The sequence below is a fragment of the Cryptosporidium hominis genome, assembly GCF_000006425.1.
Source record: "Cryptosporidium hominis TU502 chromosome 4 CHRO014105, whole genome shotgun sequence".
Lineage (NCBI taxonomy): Eukaryota > Apicomplexa > Conoidasida > Eucoccidiorida > Cryptosporidiidae > Cryptosporidium > Cryptosporidium hominis.
In genome coordinates, this window is record NW_667427.1 from 1 (window position 1) to 19,576 (window position 19,576).

The following is a 19,576-nucleotide window of genomic DNA, read 5'->3' on the forward strand; positions in this document are numbered from 1 at the left end:
CTATTATCACTAAAACCACCTTCTGAATCTTAGTGGGATAAATTGATCTATGGCAAATAAGAACATACTTACCTATATATATTGCATTCAAGCCTGGCCCACCAATACTTTTTGGAATTTGAATATTTAAAGCTAATATTTTGCACAAGAGAGTTTTTCCACTTCCTGGAACACCGCATAATTCAATAATTCCTTTACCAATAATAATTCCTCCACCTATTTAAAATAAAAAAAATTAATAGGAAAGTGCTTGTTTTCAAACATACAAAGCATTTTATCAAGGGTACCACAAAGAGTTTTTATTCGATTTGTAGATGCTGTTTCACGGTGTAATAGCTCTAATGCAGAAATTCCTTTAATCATTTCATATATACAAATTACATTATTACATTAAAAGTGTTTCTGAACTGTGTAAAGCCTTGCACACAATAGGCAGGATTATTAATTAGGTATTTTGTAATAATTTTTATTTATCATAAGTGATGAATTTTAAATAAACTTGATATTGCAGTGAGATTGGCGCAAAAGCCAAGGCGGTTTTATTTTTTAAATTAATAATTACGTATTCTGTTACATAAGCTATTTATTGAATGCAAATTGTTAATATCGCCCTTATCAATAAATTCTTTTCTTAGATTTCAGAATCAATATTAAAGCATTCTATAACTTCTTTTGCTGGCCACAGTTGCCTCTTGACCATTTTTACATATTATGATTTAAAATTTGAGTTCATTGTATTTTCCATCAGGATGGATAGCTCTAGTCCAGGTAAGTTGAAAAGCTATTGAAAGTATAATCTCATTGCGTTATTCATTTAATTTTAGAGAAACTAGTTCGAATAAGGTACGCTGAAGTTCTAAGAAATTTAAGAGGGCCTGCAGGATCAGGAAAGATGATTCAGAATTTAACTTTGCTTGCAGAAGATCAGCGACAATATGCCCATATTATTGCAAGTGTTATTTTAGAAGAAATTCCGAGGTCAGATATTCCAAGGAAGTATGTTCTTTTATGTTTGGTAGACTCTATTGTTCGCAAATGCCGATCGGGTTCTATATTTTTTCCATATTTTTTGCCTTATATCGCACCATACTTTGCCGAAGCTTACACAACAAAAACATCACCTCAAATACTACGTTCCTTAGAAAAGCTTTTGAAAGTATGGAGTGGTTCGTTTCCTCAAGATATTGTTCAAAAACTTATTTCCACTACTAATAGTGTAAGATCAAAATTGAATGAGCCACCAATAGAAATAGAAGTTAATAATATAAACTCCGTATCTTCTAAATTAACAAGCCCCAATTTAAACACTGGAAGTAATATATCTCCCAGCTCTAGCGTGTGTATAAGCGGGACTACTACAAACACAGCTGAAACTTTACATGCAGGAACGGAAGCTGCTAGACTTAGCGAAATATATACAAGTATCTCAAGAACAATTATAAAAAAGTGTAACATTTCTGATGGAGGTAATATTCTATTGAATAAGTTAGTTTCAGATCCTATTGTACATAAGATAGCATACTTAAACATTTCTGGGAAGATTCAAGAGTCCCAAAAGTTAATGGACACTTTGGTGATGAATATAGAGTCAAATAATTTTGAACATAAACATGTTAACCCTATAAATGATCAAATTCCAGTTAGTAAAAGACAAAAACAAGAGGTTATAATTAACAAAGTAAATAGGAGCTCGGAGGTTAATTCAATGAATCAAACTCACTTTAATCATTCAAATTCCCAATCTGTAAAACAGATCGGAATATCTTCTTCTCTACAACAGCATGTGCCTCCTCCTCAAATTTCTTCTAATCAATCTATTAAACTACCAGCAACTTCAAATCCTGTTGTATCTCCATCAGTTTCAGCAGCAGCAGCAGCAGCAGCAGCCGCTGCCGCTGCAGTAGTACAATCCAAGGCACAGATTCAACATCAAAAACACCAACCTGGTATTTTATCCGCACAACCAATTATTTCCCAGCCTCAATCAAAAATGAATATTCCTCACTCCAGCACCGCCCCACAACAGTTGTCTCCAACGGTATCATCTTCAATATCTTCTGCATCGACATTAAGCACATCAGGGATTGCTGGTAATATTAAAAAAACATTTTCACCAAGATTTTTAGAAAATAGTACATCATCCATTTTGTTTTCCGTTTGGAATCAACTATTTCGTGGTAATTCAAGAATAGAATCTGATAATCTAAGGAGAATAGATTCATACGTTGTAGACGGTAGAGGGGATCAAAGTATTTTTTTGGAAGGCCTTCAAGTTAAAGAAATAAGTAATTTGCTACTTTTATTTAAAAAACTCCAAGAGAATGTTGACGCTTCAATTCAGTTCAAAAGATCTGTTTGGTTAAAATCACATTTCATTAGGAAAAGAATAATTGATAATATAAATGATTTCAATTTGCAGGCAAATGTTTCGATGTATTATGCTGAGAGACCAAATCAATGCCATACTTGTGGCTATAGATTTATTGACAGCAAAAAGAAAGAATCGCATATTCAAATTCATCTAACGAAAAATCTTATATTTAGGCAAAGAAAGCAGAGTTCAAACTTTCAAATTTTATGGCCTTCTCTTCAGGATTGGATTTACAGTTCCGATAAAAATATATTAGGTGAGACCTCGCCTGAAATTTCTGGTGAAAGTAAGGATTTTATGAGCGATAATGACAAATTAGGAAATTCAATTTGTGAGAAATCGAATGATTTCACTAATGAAGTTTCTCAAATTAGTGACAAGAATATCAGCTTTGATGATCTATTTAACTCATTGTTCAAAAGAAAGTCAGGAAAGCATATGGCTTCTGAAACAAATAGAGAACATCAAGGGATTAATGATAATTCAATTGAAGCCAATTTAATTGATTCTAATTCTAATCCAACTGTTAAAATTTCATCTTCTATCGGTGTATGCAAAAATATCTTGTTGGCTCAATACATAAATTATTTAAAAAATTTTTCTAACTTTGATTTTGAATCTTTATTAAATAAACTTGTAACAATCACTAATGATACAAACAACGATATTTATGGAAAAATAATTAAAGATGTAGATGACATTTGCAATAGTTTGTCTTCACTTTGGAATGAAATGACACAAAGTGTAATTACTACCTATACTCCAGTTGATCATTTACATATGGTTTGCGATATTTGTCATGAATCACTAAATATTAAATGGTGCTCAATTAATAAATCTTGGATTTCAACTGACGCAATAGCTCTCACACAAAGTTCCACTAAATATACATTTGAAGATGAAAATAGGAAAAGCTCATCTCATAATCTAATCTTGGCTGTGGTTGATACATCTCAAGACGCAAGTATTACTAAATTAAACAGCATTAAGGAAAAAATTAACGACAAAATGTTAAGCTTTATTCAGTGGAAGTTCCCTACAAGAGTATTAAATAACTCGAACCAAATAATTAAATTTAGGCCCTTTAAGGAAAATTGTTCATCAATTGGATCAGGAAATAGTTCCGTCCAGAATTTAGTTGGAGATAAGTTTGTTACCGCACATAAGTCGTGCTTTATACACTATTTCATTTATAACGATATTAATAATAGAATCTCAAACTTTCTTAAAGGGAAAACAAAGAAATATAAGTATTCAATTCCAAATCTAAGTGATATTAACATAAACAGTATTAATATCAAAACAGTTCAGAAGAACAATAAAAAGTTTTTATTTATGTAGTTGTCTATCATTTAGACTAAGAATATTTACGCGCCAATAGTTGATGTAGGGAAATTGCTATTTTTTTTAATTAGAAATTTTTAAAATGATAGATGATTCTAAGTCCGTGCCTTTTATTAAGATACTGAGATCAGGTATGCCAAAAATGTGTTTGATTAATAATTTTTACTTGATTTTTAGCAACTAAAGCCACTCTGCTTTCGGAGTTGATTTTGATAGGAGGGATGATAACTGGATTTTCAGCAGCAATTTTCCAGGTAAAACAGTTATTCTTTCTTTCAGTAGTCTTGATATTTTCAAGTATAACAACCTCAAACAATAGCGATTTCCAGAGAACGATTACACTCATTGGGTTCCTAACTATGGGGTTTATGTCCATCTACTTCATGCCTAATAATGTATTGCTTGATCAGAGAGGCGCATCTGAAAACAATTCTACAAACACTAATATTGGAAGCTAATATTATTAATCTCTAATAACTAATTGAACAATCCCATCAATATATGGGCAAAATATTGTTAAAAATATTAATGGCGTATTTAATGGTAGTGCGATCCCATGAAAAATTACTTTATTTGAATCTAAGCTCACATTAGTTTCAAATTTGAAATGATTTAGAATATCTTTTATTTCAATTAGTTGATTGTTAATATCTTTTTTGAATGATCTCAAAAATGATTCATTCTTAACGTGAATTTTTACTGGAATATTCCTAATTTTTTTTTTAAATTATTAAAGCTTAAATACTGAAGAACTTACTTAGTATTGAAATATATTTCATTTGCTGACCCGAACAATCGATGAATTATCTTCTCATATTCACTTGTAGTCTTGGAGAGAGAGTATATAGAATCAAATAGTTCATTGTAATCTTTCTTATTCATCATTTGAAGTTTTCTGCAATCTCCAAACATGACAGTTTGAGATAGCTTAATGTTATTTGTAATAATCTTAATCAAGTTATTATTAAATACTGAGTTTTCTTCAGAAAAAAAAGGAGCTTTCTGATTATTTTCATTACTGTTATTGTATTGAAGAACCAATTTAATGTTGAATAAAATGCTATCATTGCTTTTGTGATACTTATCAAATAATATTCCTACAGGGAATTGGCTTAGAAAGGATAAAATTTAATGTAATTATTAAAAAATAAATTACCTATTTATGACCAAGCCATCGTACTCAAACCAAGAGAAAGTATTTTCAATTAAATTATAAAATTCCTTATCAATAGAAGCGTAATAGTCCTGAATAGTGTCAATCAAGGATAATAAATAACCTATTCTTGGGATAATAAAGTAAAGTTTAGGAGCACATTTCAACTTTGAGAATTTACTTTCTTCTCCGTGATCAATACTTATTGAAACAAACAACAAGCCAGAGTGTATTATCTTGTGTGTAAGAGCATGTGATTTATTTTCTATTATTTTTAACATAAATGTTAGAAGTTTAAGCTCAAAAAAAAGCAACAGTACCGCCGGCGCCAAATCATTACCCACATTTAAAAGAAATATATACTAACTAGATGGACAGACGACAAAGCCAAATAATTTGCAAAGAATATAAAATAAATTTATACATGTGAAAGTTTTTTAGAAAAAAAAATTAGATATTAAACTTAATTTCTTTCTTAAAAAGAATAATTTTTTTTTTGAATATTTTGGTTGTTTAATTAAGGTATTATTCATGCATGAAACGGGCTTCATTTGGAAAACGATATATTTTTCTGGAATTAATAAATAGATATTTCAAGTAATACTAAATAATTGGTCTAAAGCTGATAATTAACAATTATTACTATTGCAGTCGTTGTTTTAACGGCTTCAATAGTAATTTCTATTGGTTTATTTATTATGGCTCGTTCTAAAACGTCAAGCAAGCGAATTGCAAAATATCCGTCAAAAGTAAGTTGATTAATTCCATTTATGCAACATGTTCATTAGTTCTCTAGACTCCTATTCTTCACCAATCAACGAATAATAGAGCAGTTAGTAGTAGCCCCATTAGCCCAAGGAGATATAGAAGAAGACCAGGTAAGCTAAATAATTTATTTTGTGTTCAAATTATATTTATTTAAGGAACGGTTGCATTAAGAGAAATTAGAAAATATCAAGCCTCAACTGATTTACTTATTGCTAAACTACCTTTTGCTCGCGTTGTTAGAGAGGTTACATTAAAATTTGTGCCACATGGCGAAATGTGGAGATGGAATGCAGAGGCTTTGCATGCTATTCAATGTGCAGCAGAAGCATTTTTACAAGGGTTATTTGAGGATGCATATTTATGCACATTGCACTCCAAAAGGGTTACATTACTACCAAGAGATATAAGATTAGCTAGACAGTTAAGAGGCAGGTATGGAGACTTTATTTAATGTTTTTTACCAAATAAATAGCTCCTTATTTGCTATTTCTCAAAATGTAACTAAAATTAACATATATTACAGGTATATAGTACTCCTAGGTCAATTTAATTCATTTCTTCACTAAAACCACTGTTTACTTTTATTGACGCCCCCTCGTCCATTTGGCTGATTTTTAGTTTCTTGTTATTGAATATATTTTACAATAAACGGTCGATAGTAGCGGCGCGTGGATGGCCGAGTTGGTCTAAGGCGTTAGACTCAAGATCTAATGAGCGTATGCTCTCGTGGGTTCGAATCCCATTCTACGCACTTTTTTCTGCCCGCAAAACAATTATTCTTTTTTTAATATTTAAACTATTTCAATTAAGTTCACTTTATAAAAATTAATTATTCACTTTCAGTTACTTTCAAGAACTTCTAAGAGATCTAATTAAAAAAACATGAATTATCCCCGCCCTCGGTACATTTTATAGCAAATTATTAATAGAATAATAATTAATCTCCCTGGAACATAAAATATTATCTTCGTAAAAATTAATTTAATGCCAAAAACAACGAATACATATGAGTGGTTTAATACGGAAAATATTTACTGGATTTTCTGCGAGTGCTGGTGATTCCCCTAGAATTAGTAAAAGCTATCATGGTAAGTTGGACAGTTTAAACTGGTATCAAACGAATAACTAAATACTATTTAGGGTCTCTGTATAAATGTAACGGAAAGACATACCAGCTTGTACTTAAATCCTGCTGCATGAATATTGAAGATGACATAATCATGAGCGGTGTAAATCCAAATGATAATCAAAAAGAAAATTATATATTCAATTTTAAGAATATACATTACTTTCATAGTAATAAACAGGGTGAATTTATAATTATTACGAGGTCAGGACAAGATTTAGTAAAATTTGTTTTCGAGTTTGAAAATATGGACCTACATATTCTTTCATTCTTATCGTATAATATAACATTGTCTCTTCGTTCTCTCTGCAGTATAAAAGATCAAATTCCAATAGAATTGTATGAACACGATGATACAATAACTAAAAAGAAAAGAGATTCTATTTTGAGCTTTAACGCTGAAGAATGGAAGCCAATAAGCCTAAATGCTATTTGCGAGCTTTTGTCGAGTAAAGACTTCAAAGACACAATTTTTTCTATTAAAAATTTATCAGGAAAAGGCGAAGTACTGTTTGCCAGTATAATCGGGGATAACATTCTTTTTTTGCCTAAATTAAGTGAAAGAGTTGTTGAATTTTATGGGTTTAATCAGGATGAAATAAGAAAAAGATATAGAATTCATTTCAAAAGAATACAGAATGAAGGCGAAGATAATAGCAAATCCTTCTATAGCTCAGAGGAAGAAATTGATGGATTTATTGCTAAACTTTTAGAGCACATAGATCAAGTAAATCCAGAAGAAAAAAGGCCAAGAAAAAGTGTTTCTGAAATCATTAAAAACGAAGTTTCAGACTATGGAGTGAGTTATAAAATGGACCTGGATGATAACTATAATCCCAGCAAAGATCAGATTATGTGGGAATGCAGCGATAATGAAAGTGACCGCACTTGTTCAGCTGATGAAGTAGAAAATAAATGTTATTCAACTCCTAGGAGAGTAACAAAAAATAACGAATTGTATTTGAATCACAAATATATGTTAATAGGACATGAAAATACTTTTGTTGGTAGGGCAAATAGGCGTAATGGAAAGTCAGAAATTGCCGTATTTAAAAACACAGAATCGGAAGGAAGCAATTATAATATTAGTGGAACTCCTGCAAGAAATATTTCTGTAATTAAAAATATTGAATTCGAAAATCAAAGTGTACTTCCTGTAGGAGGCCAACTACACAACTGTGAAACCCAAATGTTGTTTCTGTCGGAAACGGATCCTAATTATGTTTATCAAATGGATTTGACAAATGAAAAAATTTTACGGCGTTGGGATGCAAATGGACTTCCGATTTCTTGTTTAGGACTGTCAAGCAAAGATTCTCAATCCACTCCAGTTCCAACGTTTTTGGGATTAAGTAACAGCGCAATGTTTATAATGGATAGTAGGATCAAGGAGTCTTCCAACAGATTTACTTCAAAGATATATAGGTCTAATGTTCTTTTTAGTAGCATGGCAACTGATAAAGATGGGCATATATTGATTGGGAACGACTTAGGTGAGCTAAGATTATATGATGGCACAATGAACAAAGATGGAGAATTTAAAAAGGCAAAGACACTACTTAATTCATTTGGGTCTCCAATTATATCCGTAGATGTGACTAGAAATGGTAATTGGATTCTCGCAACTACGAAAAATTGTATTCACTTATATCCAGTAACTGAACAAGAAGAAAACTCTGGATCTGAAGGCAGAAATGGATTTGTTTCAAGCCTAAGGAATAAACCTCCATCTAGGAAACTGCGTTTAAAGCCCGAAGATTTGTTTCATTACAAAATTACAGAAGTTAACTTCACGCCTGCCAGATTTGACCAATGCCAAGGGCCAGAAGGATTTTGGGCAGAAACTAAAATCGTTACAAGCATAGATAATTTTGTTATAGTTTGGGACTTTGAAGCTGTAAAAAGAGGTAATCTGTATTCTTATTCAATTAAAGAGGTTGAAAGTAGAGTTGAGGATTGTTCTACCTTTTATAATAATAGCGATTCAGTTGTACTGGCGTACAAAGATGATCTTAAAATCCACAAACTTAATAGAAAAAACAAGAGAAATATTTATTCAAGGTAAACTATTAAGTCATTGAATATTAGATTATATATCAATTGCTTTCTGTTGCAAGTTATCGTCTAATTCGAATAATGTTGACGTTCATAATTTACTTCTATCTAATTTAGAATGATCTCTACTAGACGCTAAAACGGATTCAATAGACTCCATGAATTGAAACCAAACTGAAAGGTCGTTATGGCGATTTGTCCTATTAATTCTTACGACATCAACATTCCATTTTCGGATGTTATCAGGAATTTGCTCTGAATCATATGTTATATGATATCCCTTTACCATTGTAAATATATCTTGAATCGTTTTAAATGGGAAAGACTGCAACTGCCATTCTGCTCCAGTAAGGAACACTGCAATTAGTGAATACCAATCCCTTTTCCTAAAGTTAAGAGTGGATTCGAGGATTCGAAATGTAACCTTTTGTACAGTGGTTCCTGAGCCAAAACTTAATGTAACAGTTTGTTCGTTACCAACAAAATTTCTCTTTGCTAGGTTCGGGTCTACAAATTCTTTATCTCGTAAGAACTGAATTATATTGTTTAATGTAATTGGGCTCTTGGATGATGGTGGAACTAGTATTATTGGATTGAGATTATTTGAATTTAGGTATGCTAATAATGTTGATCTTTGTTGAGAATTTATTGACTTTGGTACGTTCCTTGATTTTGATATATTTGAAGTATTTATCAAAGATTCTGAACCTCTTTTTCCAAAATCTGCAGTGTTAGATCTTCTACCATCTTTCAATTTTGTATTTTCCGGATTATTATGAATATATGAACTAGATTCAGCTGATCTTTTTTTGTTCTCGCTTTTTGCAGGTTCATTCATAAATGTTAGCAAGCTATTAATTCTAGTATACATATCAATTCCTTGACAAATGTAGTCAATATTTATTGGATATATCTGTGAAATTAAATTAACTTTTCTTTTAATAAACATAATTTCATCCCTATTTTTTAATTGGATCGAATTTGCAACTTTTGAATGTATTATATTTTCACTGCTTTTTCCGTTAATTGATTCAATATCTGTTTTTACCTTATATTCAACCCACGGATAATTTAAATTTATAATTTTCTTACTTTTATCTAATATTCTGCATGGTTGTAAGGAAAATTCCGTATTTATACATTCATATTTACTTAAATCTTCAATGGAATATGTAGATGGAATTCTTGAATCTTGTGTTTTTTCAATAAACTCATTCAGGAATTCCAAAATATTTTTCTTTTCTAAAATATTTATGAATTTTAGTCCATTATCTTGAGCAAGTTTCATTGTGTACTTCTTGCTTTTAGAAGCTGTAATGAATAAATATAAATCATCTAAATTTAATGACTCTCCTCTTCTATTTCTACATCTGGTGGGAGTATTAACATTCAATGCACAATTGTAAAACTCGAAATGAAACTCATCTCCTAATTTAATCATTTCATCTGTTTTCCCTCTTGTAATCGTATCCTTCAATAAAATCAAAGGGTCAACAAATGCCTGTAGCTGATCATCTTCGCTCATTATTAAGTATAGAAAAACAAACTCAATTAATCAAAATTGTTTAATTATCATGTAAGTAAAATGATCATTAATGTATTACTTGATTTTGTAAATTACTTGTGTCTAAAAAATTAAGTTTAAATCTGTTGGTTAATCAAAAAGTGCAAATACAATTGAACAATATTTATTTCAAAAATCTATTTAGCTAAATGATTTTCTATATTTTATATTATAATCTTGTAAACTAGAATTAAATTACAATTTCCTTCATATGAAGCTTTTAGCAAATAGAAGTAGCCGCCTAAATGTTTAAACTATTTATAAAGGTCTAAATTCAATGTAACAAAATGGTAAATATAAAAGCCTGGTCTGATGTCATTGGGAGCAACTTCCATCATTTTCCCCCAAAATTTTATGTTTCTTTACTCATTACATAAAAGACGACTAAATATCCTCAGTGAGCTTTTAGTATTACCCAATCATTCTGAGGGCGAAATTTAAAAAATCTTCTTTGCTTTTCTTAGAATCAAATTTCAAAGGTATACAATTTCCTGTATCTTTTAAATGTAGTGCAATAATTAATGTTGGGTCTTTAAAAATAGGTGCTCGTGTATTCACCATTCTAAGTTCACTTTTTGTTGTAAAAATCTCTTTAATGTTACTCCAAGGAACAGCTTTAACTTTATCGTTGCAAATAAATGAAAGATCATCTTCCTCATCTGAGAAGCTAACTTTACAGTCCGTTGTCGATCCATCTTTTAGAATAATTTCGGCTTGAATTCCTATTAATGCTCTGTGACGTATTATTTTCGAAGAAATATCTTTGTTAAACTTCATCTCTTCCTCTTCATATTTAATTTCCCCACTGTTATCAATCATTTCTTTATCAGAATTAGAACTGCTAGTAATGTGGTTGATTTGCTGGTCATTATTATTTCCAGTTTGATTTTTGTCATCTTTATGAGTATCGCGAGAATTACTTTCTACCTTTTCTTTTTCCAAAATTATTTTGTTAAATTCATTTTTCGGAGTACTTGATATTTTTTTACTACATTTTTTACTATTTGCAATTGATGACTTAAGTGAATTGTTTTTCTGACCATTCATAGCCAATAATTCATTCTTCATGGGTGGCCTTTTTCCTAACTTTGGAGGGCATTGATTCTTTGAGAGTGGAGAAGATTTAGAATATTTTTTTTGATCGGAGAATGGAATTTGCTCGTCATTCTTTACATTAGTATTCTCTAGCTTTTTGTTATTTCTATTATCAGTTGTTTTCTCATCCGCGTTATGGATATCATTATTTATATCAGAACTAATTGTGGAGCATTCTTTATTATTGGCATCTTTTGTTTCTTTTAGTTTTTTGTTCTTCTTTTCTTTTTCATCTATTTCCTTCTCAATTACGCTTGGGGATCTACTGATATTTAACTTCCTCCTTTCTCTTGTTTTTTTACTCTTATTCTCAACTGCATTATTATTTTCATCTGAACTTATTGAGGTAGAGTTGGAATCTGCGCTATTTGGCTCCTCAGAAAAATGTTTTCTTGAGCCATATGAGCTCAGAGATTCAACTGAGTTAACACGGTTTTCTTCTCTTGTTTGGCTACCTTCATATTCTTCATGGTCCTTACCAATATGTCTGCCATATTTATCAGCTCTATAAACATTCATTTCGTCTTCATATATTAAATGACAGCAAATACAGCTTCCAATTTCCCTTCCACTCCACTCCCTGACAATTTCCTTATCGACAATATTTCTGGCAGTTCCTCTAATTTTTTCGAGCTTCTTTTTTTTGACATTTCCTTCTTGATCAATATATTCCTCTTCTAAATCACTTGGGGTAGGGCACAAGATAAAAATGTATTCATCATTCTTTTGATTTTTTTTTAATTTGCAACATGAATGAAACATTTCTGAAATAAACTCGAACATTTTTTTAAATGTATCGCTTTAGCACGATGTAAATATTTATTTATATTTTCACAATCTTTTAAATAATTTGAAGTATATCAAATAGAGCAACTTCATAAACTAACAATTATAGCTTTTAAATGTGTTCTTTCTGAGATATTTTAAATCGGTCTTTTAAAAACCCATGTTTTTTTTCTTACAAAATTGTCAAACTTGACCTAGAACAAATAAAATATTGCATGTAATTGGCCGCCTTCTAGAATTGACATAGACGTAAAAATGAGTAGCGCTTGGTAACGGTCAAAGAATAAATTTTTTTGTAAGTCTTATTTTAGATTCCGTTAATTGAACAAAAATTATTTGGACTCTCAAGTATTTGTCTGAATAACAATAATATAATTGAAAATCGAAGAATTGGGTAGAAGATTAAATTATTGATCTTTGGACTTGATTATTTATTATTAGCAACCAATTAAAATAATATGTATTTTATATTCAAATATTAGACTTATTAAGTAAGATCTGTAGTTATTGTAAGTAAAATTACTTACGAATTGAAACATATAACTATATTGAGATTATAATTTTAGGGTTAACACGAGGCATATCCCGGGAACTAGTATTCAAGAAATGAAGGGTAGCTCTGAAAATGAGAATGAGCTTCTTATGAGGTTATCAAAAACTTTAACTAGTATCAGTCCTGCGAGCCGCAAAAAAGGTCTAGACATTATAACTAGATATATATCAAAGCACAACAATTCAATGACGCGTTTACAAATGTTGAAAATTTGGAAGGGGCTCTACTATAGTATGTGGCTTTCAGATAAAGTTTTAATTCAAAGAGAAATTGCAGTGAATATTTCACAATTACAGAAAAGATTTGAGGTAAAAGAATATCTATTCTCTTTTATTGAAGAGTTTTATCTGATGATGAGATTTAGATGGGATGGCATGGATCATTATAGGATGGATAAATTTACATTTTTACAAAGAACAATGCTTGCTGAATCACTAAATTTACTCAGTAAAAAAAACTTTGATCCTGAATTTGCAAAGGGCCTGTTTGATGTCTACCGTAGATGTTTATTTGTTGAAAATATAGATAATGAGAATTCTATAGGTAAAAAAAGGAAGTTTTTAATGATTAGTGACCAAATAGGAAGCGGCAATGAAGTTGATCCATCAATTAACTCATATTCGAACAGGTCTACAGGTATTGGAGTATCTTTAATTTTTTGTAAGCAATTCCCACAAGAATCTGTTTATTTATTATATGAGCAATACAAACTTATTAAAGAAAATCCATCAAACAAAAATTTGTTGAATGAATACATTTCTTCATTTTTTATTGAATACTCTGAGTTTATTATTAATGTCATCAGAACTTGTACAACTCACTCAACTTTAACAGAAAATATTTATAGTCAATTGATTCTAAAATTTGTTGATTTTGATTCACTTCTTGATCAAGTGGTATGCGACATTGATGATTTAAATATTAATCAAGAAGAAAGGAATTTAATCTCCGGTTTCTTATTGGAAAATATCGTCAATCTCATGTCAAAATTGTATTCAAGTCTTTCGAATCTCTCCAAATCTAATGAAAATTCAATTACTCAAAATAAAAGAAATAATATATATTCGACTTTGGAAAAGATAAGTAACTTTTTAAAAAATAATTTGGCATCTTCAAACAGCTTACCAAAGATTTCAAGAAACAAGAAGAGAACTTCACTTAACAAGCAGGGAAATGCTAATTACGAAAGTAAAAATGAAGATAAAGAGAAAAGAGTAAGATTTGATATGTCAAAGAATGTACGTATGCTCCTCCCTGATTCAATATCTACATCAAGAGCACTTGTAAAAATTTTTGATAAGAAAAGTGATATGAAGGGTAGCAATAAAATAAACTGCATTTTATTTAGGTCTTCACCAAATTCTGATATCCAAAATGATTCTGAACTCTGCTCGTCAGATTCCTGTAAAAATTACAACTTGAACTCTCTTAAAAATATAGAGATAATCTCTGCTGAAAAGGCACTATCAAAGCCTTCTGAATCCAATAGTTCTCCTTCGAAAAGTATTTTAAAAAGAAGGGGAATTAATATTTAAGTACAAGAATTAACTGCTTTCAATACCGCGCAAACTTTAGAATTGCAAATTTGATCACATGTGGTTTAGCACACGATTATTTAATATATATTTTTACTATCATATATCTGATAATACTTTGCTTATTTTAAGAAAAACTAGGATTTATTTCTTTCTATTATGAAACCTTAGCTATACATTTTACTGAGACTTTTTGTAAATATAAGCTTGTGTACCAAATGCCGAAAGAAGATTTGGAAAAAGCCTCTCAAAATAAGGAGTTTGTAGAAGGAGAACATATATCTGATTTTGAAGAGAGATATAATGAAATTTCTAAAGCGTTTCCAGAAATAAATGATGATAATGTAGCAAAGTTCTCAGAATATGAAAATAAAACTATAGACGCTGAAAATATCGGCGATATTCAAAGTAAGAACTCAGAAAACATAAAAATTCCCCATAAATTTGATTACAGAAGCAGACTAATTGAAATTGAAGAGTGGAGATTTTTATGCTACGATTTTGAGAAATTTGATTTAGAAAAAGATCATTCAAAAATATTGAGTAAACTGAGAAAGGGAATTCCAGCTCAATTTAGAGGATTCTTTTGGATGAAGTTGGCAGAAGTAGAAAACATAAAAAGCGAGCATAGCGAAAATCTATATTATCAACTATCTGAAATAAAAAATGCCCCATGTTGTGGTGATATATATAGAGATATAAGTAGAACTTTTCCAAGACATTCTTTATTTCGTGATAAAAATAATCATGGACAAAATTCTTTGTTTTCAGTTTTAAGGGCCTATAGTCTATATAATCCGGATGTTGGTTACTGCCAAGGAATGGGATTTATTGTTGGTGTTCTGTTAATGTACATGTCAGAAGAGGATTCATTCTATATGCTAATTTCTATTCTTGGAAAGTATAAATTTTCTGGCTTGTATCTTCCAGGGTTGCCATTATTGAATACTCATTTAGAGAAGTTAAGAAAAATATTTAAGAAACGGATTCCAAATCTTTATAATCACTTTAGAAACGAAAATGTGGATGAAACTATGTATGCTTCCCAATGGTTTATGACTATATTTGCCTACAGTTTTAATTTGGATGCAGTTGCGAGAATTTGGGACCTGTTTTTCCTTGAAGGTGTAGACTTAATCTTCAAAATTTCCATTGCAATTTTGAAAATCTTGAAGAACTCTCTTTTCAATCAGTCATTTGAAAATATTTTGCATACTTTGAAGACAGCTCCTTATACAATAAATATTAATGATATTATTCAATGCGCACTAAGTTTCAAGTTAAACTACAAGGAGTAAATTATGTTTGCAATTTATCACCTTTCTATTGAAAAATCACATATATATTATTCAGCTCTAGAAATATGAAAATATCTTTCAATCAAAACAACTGTAGAATTCTATTAATAGTACTCCTAATTAAATTTTAGACAATTCTCTATCGCATTGGCATTCCACCAGGCATTCCAGGCATACCACCTGGCATACCACCTGGCATTCCACCTGGCATTCCAGGCATACCACCTGGCATACCGCCAGGCATTCCAGGCATTCCAGGCATTCCAGGCATGCCGGGCATACCGGGCATACCGGGCATACCGGGCATTCCACCGGGCATACCGGGCATTCCACCTGGCATTCCAGGCATACCGGGCATACCAGGCATTCCACCTGGCATCATTCCTGGGGCTCCTCCCTGCATATTATAGTTTGCATTGGGATCTTGACCCTGACTGTTATTAGATCTTGACTTTGTAATGAAGAATATAATTAATCCAATAAGAACAATGGCTCCAACACCAATACCAATCCATACATATTGATTGCTAGAATCTGTTGTTTCTGTAGTGCTTGATGTAGAATCGTTCTTTAAAATAGGGTTTGCAGCAGCCTCAGCATTTTTTTTAATGATTTCAATCCAACTATCAACTTGATCAATAGTTATTTCTGTTTCTGTTGTAGAAGCAGTGTTACAGTCGCATGTTGGATCAAAATCATCGCACATAGTATTGCATGACTCAAATTGTGAGTTCGAAAACAAACTTGAATGCGCACTTAACTTATGAAGATTTCCGGAATAAGTAACTGAAAACGATTCAAGTTTGGAATTTCCAATTGATCGCATTTCCAAACCAAAAGTATCCCTATAAATGAGGACATGTTTAAATACTCAAAAAATTAAATTATTAACTTACTTAATTAACAAACATATTAGCGTAACAAATATTATCTTAGTCATTTTTATTAATAGCTAAACATGAAATATTATTTGTTCAGAAAGGCAATATTTCTGAACAAGTCAATTTATTTCAAATTGATCAAATGTTCAGCCTCTTTTACCAATTTCTGTTTTCAGTTATTTGACTTCTTCAACCAGAATAAAATTCTAAATTGATATATCTTGAATTCTTCTGAGAAAAACTCAATTGGGCAAAAATTTAACAATGAAAGATTTCTACTTAGTCTTAATTTTTAATATATAAATTCAAGAAATTTTCTTTTATACGTATTTTCACTTTGCACATGTAAAGGCGGTTTGGTTTGCATGCAATAAAAGAGTAAATATAGACAAATATTATTTCGCTAATAAGATAGACCTATATAAAAAAATAATTAAATTAGCAATTTTACTTAAATCTGACTTTACTTTGACGAAACTTCATCCAGTTTATTAATAAGCTCGGAAATTGATAAGTTATTTAAACTTTCCAATAAATTTTTAGATGATTCCATATGAATATCAGATTCGATTACTTCAAAATTAGAGTAATTCTCAAGTAATTCGCCATTTGAAACGTCGGATCTTGATGGCTCTTCTTTATAGGGAGACTTATTTTTTGCTTTCTCATTTTTATTGTACTCTTTCTCTTTTTGACGCAACCGGCACCATTTGTCAATACATTCTTTATTAGGAATTATTGAGTATCTAGGAAAATAATCATCAATCATGTGGTAACCGAGAAAATTCGAGTTTTCTCCAAATCCTAAAAAATATTTTAAAATATTGTTAACTAAAATTCCAGCAATAACGCTTGTTGTAGTAGATAGTGATGCTGCACAAGTCCTGGATGATAGTTTTTTTGAATTATTTTCATTTGCAGAGTTCATCATAACAGAGTTAATTTTATCTTCGCTAAAATTACTTTCAAAATTAACAAGAGGAGGCGCACAGCAATAACACGCAGTCATACCTGGGATTACAAATTGAATATGACCAGAAATTGCATTCTCAGAAATACCTGACTCGAACCATGCTAAATCAAACTCATTACAGACTTGACTAATAATACTTCTTGCAGAATAATTATCAACGCAGGATACTAGTAAGTCAATTTTCTTTGTCTTGAAAATATTATAAAAAATTGAATAGTCTTTGACAATATTTATGTTATATTTTTCAATGTTAATATTTGGATTTATTAGCTTTAAAGTATCAACGCATGCATCCGTTTTATACATACCAATATGATTCATATTATAAAACATTCTGTTCATGTTTGATAACTCAACAATGTCAAAATCAACTATTATCAGTTTTCCCACTCCGCATCTAGTCAGCATCTCTACAACAACAGAACCGACTCCGCCTACGCCTATAACTAAAATAGTTTTTTTCATAATAAGAGAATAATCGTCAACTACTCCCATATTTTCCAGAGCAGTTAGACGACTATATCTTTCATCAATAGAGTGTTCATCCACATCGTTTCTGTCCATTTCTTTTGCTGCAACAAAAAAATTATAATCATTTAGATATGACCGCCCTTTTTTTTTGTTATGAAAAATAATTACCTAGCAAATATTTATTCTTAATAAGTTAGTTTTAAGTTAATGGTTATAAGATATGATGGAAGGACAAATTTGGAATGTGGTGCAATATCGGCTAATGTAGGCATTTTCAATAGTTTAAATGGATCTGCAGAATTTTCGATTGGACTTTCTAAAGTTATAGCAACTGTTTGGAGACCGGAAGAAGCATCTAGTAATAAATGTAAATCATACTTGGAAGTAATTTTAAGACCCAGAATTGGGCAACCTCAGGAATCGCATAAGCTGATTGAATATCATATTCTAAGACTCTTTGAGAAGGTTATAGACTTCAACTCTTTTTCCAGATGCGTTATTTCTATTACACTGCAGATTGTATCAGAAGACGGTCCGATCTTGCCAGTCTGTATCAATGCAGCAGTTCTTGCCCTCATTGATTCAGGGATCCCTATGGAATTTTTCCCATTAGCCATCTCAATAGCTGAATCTAGTCATTTCTACGGGGAAAGAGATATTTCTCATTTAATGCTAGACCCAACACAATCAGAATTTGAGCAATGCATTAGTTGTTCTACAATAGTTATAAATACAACTGAAAAGAACATTTTTTCCTGTATTACTAATAAAGGTACTGGTGTTTCTCATAATAAATTATTAGATGAGATTCACCCCATCTCACTGTCGGTTGCAACATCAAACAGTCTTGTCAAACATTTATCAGAAATTTTGTTAGATAATATAAAATGCAAGGTAGTAAAACCGTATAATAACAATCTATTCTAAGAGAACCTCGGAAAATTAAATGTCTGAAAACAAAGTTAATTCTAGTAGCCTAGTTTTAAATTTATTCTCTAAATTCCTTTCGATAGCATTTACTCGAAGATGTAGTCAGATAAAGTAAGTTTGTATGACTGAATCTCCTCTGGTTTGAACCAAAGTGAAATCTCTCTCTTAGCAGATTCAGCAGAATCTGATCCATGGATCAAGTTTCTACCAGCTTGTTGACAAAAATCTGCCCTAATTGTACCTGGAGCGGCTTCGCCTGGACGAGTTGAGCCCATCATTTTACGAGCCTGGGCGATAACATCGACGCCCTCGAATACCATACAAAGAACTGGGCCTGTCATCTTTTCAATTAGGCCAGGAAGGAATGGTTTTCCCTTGTGTTCAGCATAATGCTCCTCTAATATTGCTGGGGTAGCAATGGTTAACTTCATTGCTGCAATTCGATATCCACGTTTCTCAAATCGAGAAATGATTTCTCCAACAACTTGGCGTTGGATACCGTCTGGCTTGATCATCAAATATGTTTGCTCAACTTGCATGTTTTTAATAACTGGTGCTGTTGAAACACGTGGGAAACTAAAACTCTGTTTATAGATGCTAATTTTGCTTTATTTATGAAAACCACTAGGGTTTGTTTTTTTTTTTTAACAAAATAATTAATAAAATAGAGAAA

At 31.0% G+C, this 19,576-nt stretch overlaps 12 protein-coding genes and 1 non-coding gene across 13 annotated transcripts; 7 read left to right on the forward strand and 6 right to left on the reverse strand.

Moving 5' to 3' along the window:
* The first annotated feature begins 892 nt into the window (after positions 1-892).
* On the forward strand, positions 893-3,712 carry Chro.40230 (235 kDa rhoptry protein). The annotated part of the gene is made up of 1 exon (XM_662765.1): positions 893-3,712. The coding sequence occupies one exon, from the start codon at positions 893-895 to the stop codon at positions 3,710-3,712; it is 2,820 nt and encodes a 939-aa protein (XP_667857.1).
* Positions 3,713-3,936: 224 nt separating this feature from the next.
* On the forward strand, positions 3,937-4,173 carry Chro.40229 (hypothetical protein). The annotated part of the gene is made up of 1 exon (XM_662766.1): positions 3,937-4,173. The coding sequence occupies one exon, from the start codon at positions 3,937-3,939 to the stop codon at positions 4,171-4,173; it is 237 nt and encodes a 78-aa protein (XP_667858.1).
* A 694-nt stretch (positions 4,174-4,867) lies between these two features.
* Positions 4,868-5,149, reverse strand: Chro.40228 (hypothetical protein). The annotated part of the gene is made up of 1 exon (XM_662767.1): positions 4,868-5,149. One exon carries the CDS (start codon positions 5,147-5,149, stop codon positions 4,868-4,870), a length of 282 nt encoding a protein of 93 aa, XP_667859.1.
* A 1,153-nt stretch (positions 5,150-6,302) lies between these two features.
* On the forward strand, positions 6,303-6,387 carry trnL. The gene has a single exon. It is a non-coding gene; the product is annotated as a tRNA-Leu (tRNA).
* Positions 6,388-6,832: 445 nt separating this feature from the next.
* On the forward strand, positions 6,833-8,827 carry Chro.40227 (hypothetical protein). Its single annotated transcript, XM_662768.1, has 1 exon — positions 6,833-8,827. The coding sequence occupies one exon, from the start codon at positions 6,833-6,835 to the stop codon at positions 8,825-8,827; it is 1,995 nt and encodes a 664-aa protein (XP_667860.1).
* Positions 8,828-8,908: 81 nt separating this feature from the next.
* On the reverse strand, positions 8,909-10,342 carry Chro.40226 (hypothetical protein). Its single annotated transcript, XM_662769.1, has 1 exon — positions 8,909-10,342. The coding sequence occupies one exon, from the start codon at positions 10,340-10,342 to the stop codon at positions 8,909-8,911; it is 1,434 nt and encodes a 477-aa protein (XP_667861.1).
* A 450-nt stretch (positions 10,343-10,792) lies between these two features.
* Chro.40225 (CP15/60) lies at positions 10,793-12,259 on the reverse strand. The annotated part of the gene is made up of 1 exon (XM_662770.1): positions 10,793-12,259. The coding sequence occupies one exon, from the start codon at positions 12,257-12,259 to the stop codon at positions 10,793-10,795; it is 1,467 nt and encodes a 488-aa protein (XP_667862.1).
* A 609-nt stretch (positions 12,260-12,868) lies between these two features.
* On the forward strand, positions 12,869-14,350 carry Chro.40224 (NNP-1/Nop52, novel nuclear protein 1). The annotated part of the gene is made up of 1 exon (XM_662771.1): positions 12,869-14,350. One exon carries the CDS (start codon positions 12,869-12,871, stop codon positions 14,348-14,350), a length of 1,482 nt encoding a protein of 493 aa, XP_667863.1.
* A 218-nt stretch (positions 14,351-14,568) lies between these two features.
* Positions 14,569-15,648, forward strand: Chro.40223 (hypothetical protein). Its single annotated transcript, XM_662772.1, has 1 exon — positions 14,569-15,648. The coding sequence occupies one exon, from the start codon at positions 14,569-14,571 to the stop codon at positions 15,646-15,648; it is 1,080 nt and encodes a 359-aa protein (XP_667864.1).
* Positions 15,649-15,787: 139 nt separating this feature from the next.
* Positions 15,788-16,474, reverse strand: Chro.40222 (hypothetical protein). Its single annotated transcript, XM_662773.1, has 1 exon — positions 15,788-16,474. The coding sequence occupies one exon, from the start codon at positions 16,472-16,474 to the stop codon at positions 15,788-15,790; it is 687 nt and encodes a 228-aa protein (XP_667865.1).
* A 518-nt stretch (positions 16,475-16,992) lies between these two features.
* Positions 16,993-18,066, reverse strand: Chro.40221 (hypothetical protein). Its single annotated transcript, XM_662774.1, has 1 exon — positions 16,993-18,066. One exon carries the CDS (start codon positions 18,064-18,066, stop codon positions 16,993-16,995), a length of 1,074 nt encoding a protein of 357 aa, XP_667866.1.
* Positions 18,067-18,180: 114 nt separating this feature from the next.
* Positions 18,181-18,900, forward strand: Chro.40220 (hypothetical protein). Its single annotated transcript, XM_662775.1, has 1 exon — positions 18,181-18,900. One exon carries the CDS (start codon positions 18,181-18,183, stop codon positions 18,898-18,900), a length of 720 nt encoding a protein of 239 aa, XP_667867.1.
* An 89-nt stretch (positions 18,901-18,989) lies between these two features.
* Positions 18,990-19,442, reverse strand: Chro.40219 (nucleoside diphosphate kinase). Its single annotated transcript, XM_662776.1, has 1 exon — positions 18,990-19,442. One exon carries the CDS (start codon positions 19,440-19,442, stop codon positions 18,990-18,992), a length of 453 nt encoding a protein of 150 aa, XP_667868.1.
* Positions 19,443-19,576: the final 134 nt, after the last annotated feature.